Here is a 6456-nt window from a genome sequence, read left to right on the forward strand (position 1 = left end):
GACAGGCTGTGCTGGGGTCTCACAGGGGGGTGACATGGGGATGGGGATGCAGGTGACAGTGCTGGGAGGGGGGGAAGGAGAAGGGGTGACAGCATGGAGGGCACGGGGTGACCTGGTTTGGTGGGGGAGGGATGCAAGAGGTGATATGGCCTTGGGGGGAGGCAGAGGATGGTGGCCTGAGAATGACAGCAGTGCAGAGGAGGACAGTCCCCAAGGAGCTGGGTGGGGGTTGCCCTGCATGGGGGGTGTATCCATGGGGGGGGCGCTCAGCTGCGAGGTCCCACGGTGCCTGGGCCGCCCCCCTCCGCATGCCCAGGGAATGGAGCGAACAGAGCACGAAGGCTTTGGTGGGGGCAACACGGCCTGGGAGGAGGAGAAGCTGGCCAAGTACAAGCACAGGTGAGCTGCTGCCCATCGCGGGGTGACAGGCCTCGGAGGCCGCCCCATAACCATCACCATGACCCCGCAGTGAGACGCGGCTGCTGGAGGTGCTGGAGAGCGTGTGCCCCCCCCAGGACTTCGCCTGCCACCAGCTGCTGGAGCGCAGCGAGGAGCACGTGGAGCAGTGGTGGTTCCATGAGTGAGATGGGAACACTGGGCTGGGGGAGGCGTGGGGGGGGCACAGGATTTGAGTATTATGTGTGTCCCCCCCCAGGCGGCAGCAGCACCCCGACTTCTTCCAGTGGCTGTGCATGGAGCGCCTGGCGCTGTGCTGCCCGCCCGGCACCTACGGCCCCGACTGCCTGCGTGAGTCCCGCAGCGGCACAGGGCAATGGAGAGGGGGGGGTGTCCTGCGTGTTCATTTCCCTCCCCATGTCCCCGCAGCCTGTGCCGGTGGCCCCCAGCAGCCCTGCAGCGGCAACGGGCGCTGCGATGGAGAAGGGACGCGTGGTGGCACCGGGCTGTGCGTCTGCAGCCCCGGCTATGGTGGTCCCTTCTGCGCCGAGTGCGGCGATGGCTACTACGAGGCATCGCGCAACCAGAGCCAGCTGTTGTGTGCTGGTAAGCACTGCGCCATGCTGTGCTGCGGGCTCTGTGCCCACCCCTCTGTGCCCACCCCTCTGTGCCCACCCCTCTGTGCCCACCCCTCTGTGCTCACCCCCCCTGTGCTCACCCCCGCAGAGTGCTACCCAGCCTGCGGGCGCTGCACGGGGCCGGAGGACTCCAGCTGCCTGCGCTGCAAGAGGGGCTGGGTGCTGCACGAGCACCGCTGCATCGGTCGGTGCACGGGGACATGGGTCTGGATGTTGGGGTGGGGGTCCTGGGGGAGCGCCGTGGGATCGTCCCCTCTGATCCGCAGATATTGATGAGTGCGGCACGGAGATGGCACACTGCAGGGCTAACCAGTTTTGCGTCAACACCGAGGGCTCCTACGAGTGCCGAGGTGCGAGGGCAGCGGAGTGGCGATGGGGTGGCCATGGGGGGGTGGCCCCCTCAAGAGTGGCAGCCCCCCATCTCTCTTTTTCTCCCCTCCCCAATACACTGCAGACTGCTCCACCGCCTGCATCGGCTGCATGGGCGCAGGGCCGGCGCGCTGCAAGAAGTGCAACAAGGGCTACCGGCGGGACGGGGCCAAGTGCCTGGGTGAGTGCTGTCAGCGCGCCTGTAGGGGGGACACGGTGCCCAGTGCTCCCATCTCGCTACCTGGGCGCTCCCTGCAGACGTGGACGAGTGCACCAGCAGCGAGGAGCCCATCTGCACGGGGCTGCAGGAGGTGTGCGAGAACACGGAGGGCGGCTATCGCTGCGTCTGTGCCCCGGGCCACGTGCGCAGGGATGGGCAGTGCGTGGAGGACAAACCCCCCGGTATGGCGCAGGTTTGGGGGGGGGGGGGGGGCACAGAGGGATGCCCTCACCCACCATCATCATCCTTGCAGACGCCCCGGAGAAGGGTTTCTTTGATGACGTGACGGACGATGAGGTGGTGGTGCTGCAGCAGATGTTTTTCGGGGTGATGATCTGCGCCCTGGCCACGCTGGCTGCCAAGGGAGACATGGTGTTCACCGCCATCTTCATCGGCGCCGTGGCTGCCATGGCCGGTTACTGGCTGTCTGACCGCAGTGACCGCGTCCTGGATGGTTTCATGAAGGGCAGATAGCTGCGGGTGGGGGGCTGTGCGTGGGGCCCTGCATGTGCCCCCCCCACTGGTAAGAGTACGGACCCTCTCCTCCCCCCCTTGTCCTATGCAGAAGTTGGGTCCTGCAGACGCGGCGCTGCTGGGGGGGCACAGCATGCTGCCCCCCACCTCTCGCGTGTTGGGGCGCTCTGCCGTGGGGACTGGGATCCCCCCTCCTAGCACAGCACTAAGGATAGGGAGAGGAGATAGGGGGGCAGGGTCCCCCCACCCCGAACTGAGCTCCCCATCCCCAAACCCCCCTCCTTGTGTTCCCAGGGCAGAGCCCTTGTGCCCCCCAGCCCCTGTGTCCCCAGATGGGGTGAGTGTGGATGGGGGGGCTAGGGGGTGGCAGTGGCCCCCAGCCCCACGCTGCTCCTTGGGGGGGCCCTCTGGATGCATGCACGTGGCCGATGCATTCGTCCGTGGTCTGTCCGTCCGTCAAGGTGTGCTCATATCTGTGTGTGTATCTCAGGAATTAAAGCTCTGCACACCCACTCTGGCTGCTGGGGAGTGCGGGGTGTGGGCGCGGGGGCCTCCTGCTCGGGTCATAAACTTTATTTCTCTTTTTTTTGGCACAAACGGAGCTGGCTGAGGGTCACAGCAGGAGGGGATGTGGCTCTGCGAGGTGACACCTCAGAGCTCGATGGTGTCGCTGGAGAGGCTGCGGGCGTCCACCTGCCTGCTGAGCGCCAGGAAGCTGCGCCGCGCCTCGGGCTCGGAGCCGGGGGGCTGCAGGGCCGGGGGTGTCTCCTGGTGGGCCAGCAGCTGGGCCCGGCTGGGCGCCTCCTCCAGCGGCAAGCTGTCGGGCGAGGACAGGCCGTGCCGCCACGGGTTCCAGCTGATCTTCAGCGAGAAGCTCTCCATGGAGCTGACGGACACCTCGGCCTCTCCGCGGGGCAGCTCGGTGAGCGAGCTGCAGCGTGCCATGGTGGTTTGGGGCTCAGAGGTGCGGATGGAGGCCCCGGAGCCGCGGCGCGGCCGCCCAAACAGCCCCTCGCGCAGCAGGTGCCGGCGGCACAGCGCCTGGTCGATGCTGCGCCGCAGGTCGATGGGGGACGGCGGGCGGAAGGCCAGTTCCCCCAGCGAGGCCGAGGAGCCGCGCTCGCGGATGGCTGCCACCGCCACGTTGGGGCACTTGGGACTGAGGCCCGGTGTCCCCGCCACCACGGCCGCGTTGCTGTCCTTCAGCGCCCGCAGCGGGAGCTGCTCGGCCGGGTTGCGGATGAGGCTCTTGGAGATGTCTCCGGTGGGCGCGTGCTCGTAGCAGTTGTTGGGGTATTCGGGCGCTTGGGCCTTGCGCCCGGTGCAGAAGTACCGCACCGCCTTGGCCCAGCACGAGTGCCCCTCGGCCTCCTCCCTCCGTCCCCGCCACAGCGGCTCGGCCGCCCCCAGCAGCACCGCCAGCCCCGCGCCCGCCTCACCCACCCGCATCCATCCCATTGCCGCCCAGCAGGGCCACCCGCAGCGCCCGGCCGGGCCCACGCCGCCCCGCAGCCACGCGGCGCTGAGCAGCTGCAGCCCGCAGCACGGCACCCCCAGCAGCCCCGCCGCCAGCAGCGCCCGCGCCCCGCATCGCAGCCCCTCGTGGCGGGACCCCCGCCAGCCGCCCCGCAGTCCCCCCAGCAGCAGCAGTGCGGCCAACACGCAGCCCACCCCGTGCAGCGCCAGCCCTGCGCCTAAACCCCATCGTGGCCACAGCAGATCGGCCGCTATGGGGGCAATGCACTGCAGCGTGGCCATGACCCCGAGCGTGGGCGGCCCTCCCAGGGAGGGGGGCAGCAGGCAGAGCTGCGCCATGCGCTGCAGGCGGCCCAGCAGCAGCGTGAAGGCTCCCAGCAGCAGCGTGAAGGGCGTGGAGCAGAGCAGCAGCATGCAGCGGGGTGGCAGCCGGCCCCGTGCCCCATAGGGGTCCAGCAGCAGGAAGGTGCCCCGCAGCAGGCTGGCGGCCAGCAGCAGCCCCATGGCGCCCAGCAGTAGGGCGCAGTGGGGTGGGCGCTGCAGGATGGTCCCCCCCAGCCCCGCTATGCAGCCCAGCGCCAGCAGCAGGCACAGCGTGGCCCCCACGTAGGCGTGCACGGCCCAGGCGATGCGTAGGGGACGGCGTAGCTCGGCCCAGCCTGGTGCTGTCATGTTGGAGCTCCCAGCACTGCACGAAGCCCCGGTACAGGCGCTGGGCTCCGTGGGGGGCTTGCTGGGCTCCGGCTTCATGGGCCGCCATGGGGCACGCTGCGTCGTCACCCATACCACTCCCTGCCGCCACGTGGCCGAGGGTACTGTGGTGCTGCTGATTTTGGGGGGCTGCGTCCCTGAAGTGTCTGCAGGCAGAGAGGGGGCGGTTCATTAGTGGGGTGCCCCACCTGTGGGTCCATTGGGATGGCTAATGCTCCAGCTGAGCGCACTGTCTCTGACCCCACAGGGAAGCCCCCTCCTGCCTGGCTCTAACTGCGATAATCCCTATAGGCAGTAGATTAGGGCCATCGCTGGGCACAATCCTGATTGAAGGTGGCACCTCAGCCCAAGATAGCTGCCGTCCCCTCGCCCAGCTGATGGACACCCCCCCGGACCCCATGCTGGGATGGTGTTTGTCCACACTGCGGCTCACCTGAGCGCCCGGTGCTGGAGGGTGTACCTGCTGTGGGGTGTGCTGTGGGCACGGTGACCTCAGTGGCATTGGGGATGCTGCCGTGCCCCACGGCGCCCCGGACTCGCTGCGGGGAGCCAACGTCTTGCTCAGGGAGCAGCCCTGCAAGGGAGGGGACAGCTGGCACCCAGGGCTCGGTCACTGTGGGGTGTCCCTGCACCTTGACAGCTCCTACCTGTATAAGAGGTGCTGGGGGGGGACGTGCTGGAGATGGGCAGCGGTGTGATGCTGGTGCTGAGGGTGGGCTGGGGGTCCCGCAGCCTCGTTGACCTGGCAGGTGCCATATCCTCGGTGGTGGCATTGCTGAGCGGGGCCCTGCGTGTGCTCCTCTGGTGCGCAGGCAGCAGCCGGGTCCAGGTCTCAGCCCTCAGCTCCTGGGCCATTTCGGGTGACAGCCCACGGGATGGGGCTCTGTGCTCCCCCGGGTAGGGGGCAGGGGCAGAGCTGGGGAGACCCCACAGTCCTTGCATGCTGCTGCCCATGGTTGCTGGCTGTCCCCAGGTGTGCGTGGCTGCTGGCACCACTCCGGTCCCTGCTGCTGGCTCTGGGGTCAGGGCAATGGTGGACACAGTGGGCCGAGGGCCAGGGGTGCTGCCTGGCACGGAGGCACTCTGCTCGGACGGGAGTGTCCCCTGACCTGCCCAGAGCAGCCCCGTGTCCATGGGCACCTGGGGGGATGGCATCCCCGGTGCGGAGCTGTGGGGCAGCTGTGTCCCGCCCCTGGGGCTGTCCTGGCCTTCGGCCTCTCGTTCTTGCCAGGTGATGAAGGGCTCCTCCACCACAGCCAGGGTTGTATCGCCCACCAGGCTTGTCCCTCTCACCCGAGGTGTCCTGGTGACAGTGCCCAGCTGTGGCAGCTGGGACCAGCGCACAGGGCTGCCGCCACCCCAGCGCTCACTCTCAGTGTCCCCGGCACCACTCAGCTCCCCCGATGCATCCCAGGCAGGGGGTGACCCCAGGCGTCCCCAGGACGGGACGTGGAGGGGTACCCTGCCCTGCTGCGGGGTCTCGTGTGGGGGTAGTGTCTCCTGGGCCATGGTGGGGACCCTGTCGGCCAGGAGCAGTGCCCAGGTGACGAGCCACGCTGCAGCCATGGCGAGCCTTCACCTTCACCCTGCAGAGACAGGGGGCTGGTGAATGGGGGTGATGCACTCTGCCGGTGGGGACTGTCCCTGCTTCCCTGTGCTGGGGCTTGTGCCTGGCTGCGCCCCATGCCGGGTGGCTCCTGGCTGCGTCCCAGCTGGGCCTATTCCCGGTGTCCCCGGTGCCAGTGGCCCTGATTCCCAACACTCCCATTTGCGGTGGCCCTGGTGCCGACAGTCCCCATCCCCGTGTCCCCGTCCCCGGTGCGGATGCTCCATGGTGCCTGTGCTGCCCGCCCACGGCAACCCCGGCGTCCCCGCTCCCGGCGTCCCCATCCCCAGCGTCCCCGGTACCGGCAGCCCCTCTCCGCCGCGCTCCGTTCACCTTGCCGCGTCCCCGGCTGCCTCCCGCCGCCCGCCGCAGCCCGGGGAGGCCCCGGAGCCGGTACCGCCGCAGCCCCCGCTGACCTGCCGCTGCCGCTGCCGCTGCCGGTGCGGGCCGGGCTCTGCGGCGGAGCGGGAGGCGGCGGCAGGCGGTCACGCGCCGCTCCGAGCCGCGGGCACCCGCACCGGGAACCCGCCCGGCACCGGGGCGGGAGGGGCGGCGCGGTGCGGTGC

At 69.4% G+C, this 6456-nt stretch overlaps 2 protein-coding genes across 3 annotated transcripts; one reads left to right on the top strand and one right to left on the bottom strand.

Moving 5' to 3' along the window:
• CRELD1 (cysteine rich with EGF like domains 1) lies at positions 317 to 2609 on the top strand (the record flags this gene model as incomplete). The annotated part of the gene is given in 9 exon segments (XM_021409798.1): positions 317 to 399; positions 470 to 580; positions 656 to 747; positions 826 to 1002; positions 1123 to 1218; positions 1301 to 1384; positions 1489 to 1584; positions 1662 to 1805; positions 1877 to 2609. Coding segments are annotated over 9 exon segments (1101 nt in total). The 3' UTR covers positions 2098 to 2609.
• PRRT3 (proline rich transmembrane protein 3) lies at positions 2698 to 6415 on the bottom strand. 2 transcript variants are annotated; one of them, XM_021409797.1, is made up of 4 exons: positions 6307 to 6415; positions 4932 to 5870; positions 4718 to 4858; positions 2698 to 4430 (listed from the first exon to the last, which is right to left on the bottom strand). In XM_021409797.1, the coding sequence occupies exons 2-4, from the start codon at positions 5848 to 5850 to the stop codon at positions 2749 to 2751; spliced, it is 2742 nt and encodes a 913-aa protein (XP_021265472.1). In that variant the 5' UTR covers positions 5851 to 5870; positions 6307 to 6415; the 3' UTR covers positions 2698 to 2748. The 2 variants fall into 2 exon arrangements, with proteins under 2 accessions (XP_021265472.1, XP_021265471.1); XM_021409796.1 differs by having other exon boundaries at positions 6224 to 6360.

This window comes from Numida meleagris, chromosome 11 (genome assembly GCF_002078875.1).
Source record: "Numida meleagris isolate 19003 breed g44 Domestic line chromosome 11, NumMel1.0, whole genome shotgun sequence".
Taxonomy (NCBI): domain Eukaryota; kingdom Metazoa; phylum Chordata; class Aves; order Galliformes; family Numididae; genus Numida; species Numida meleagris.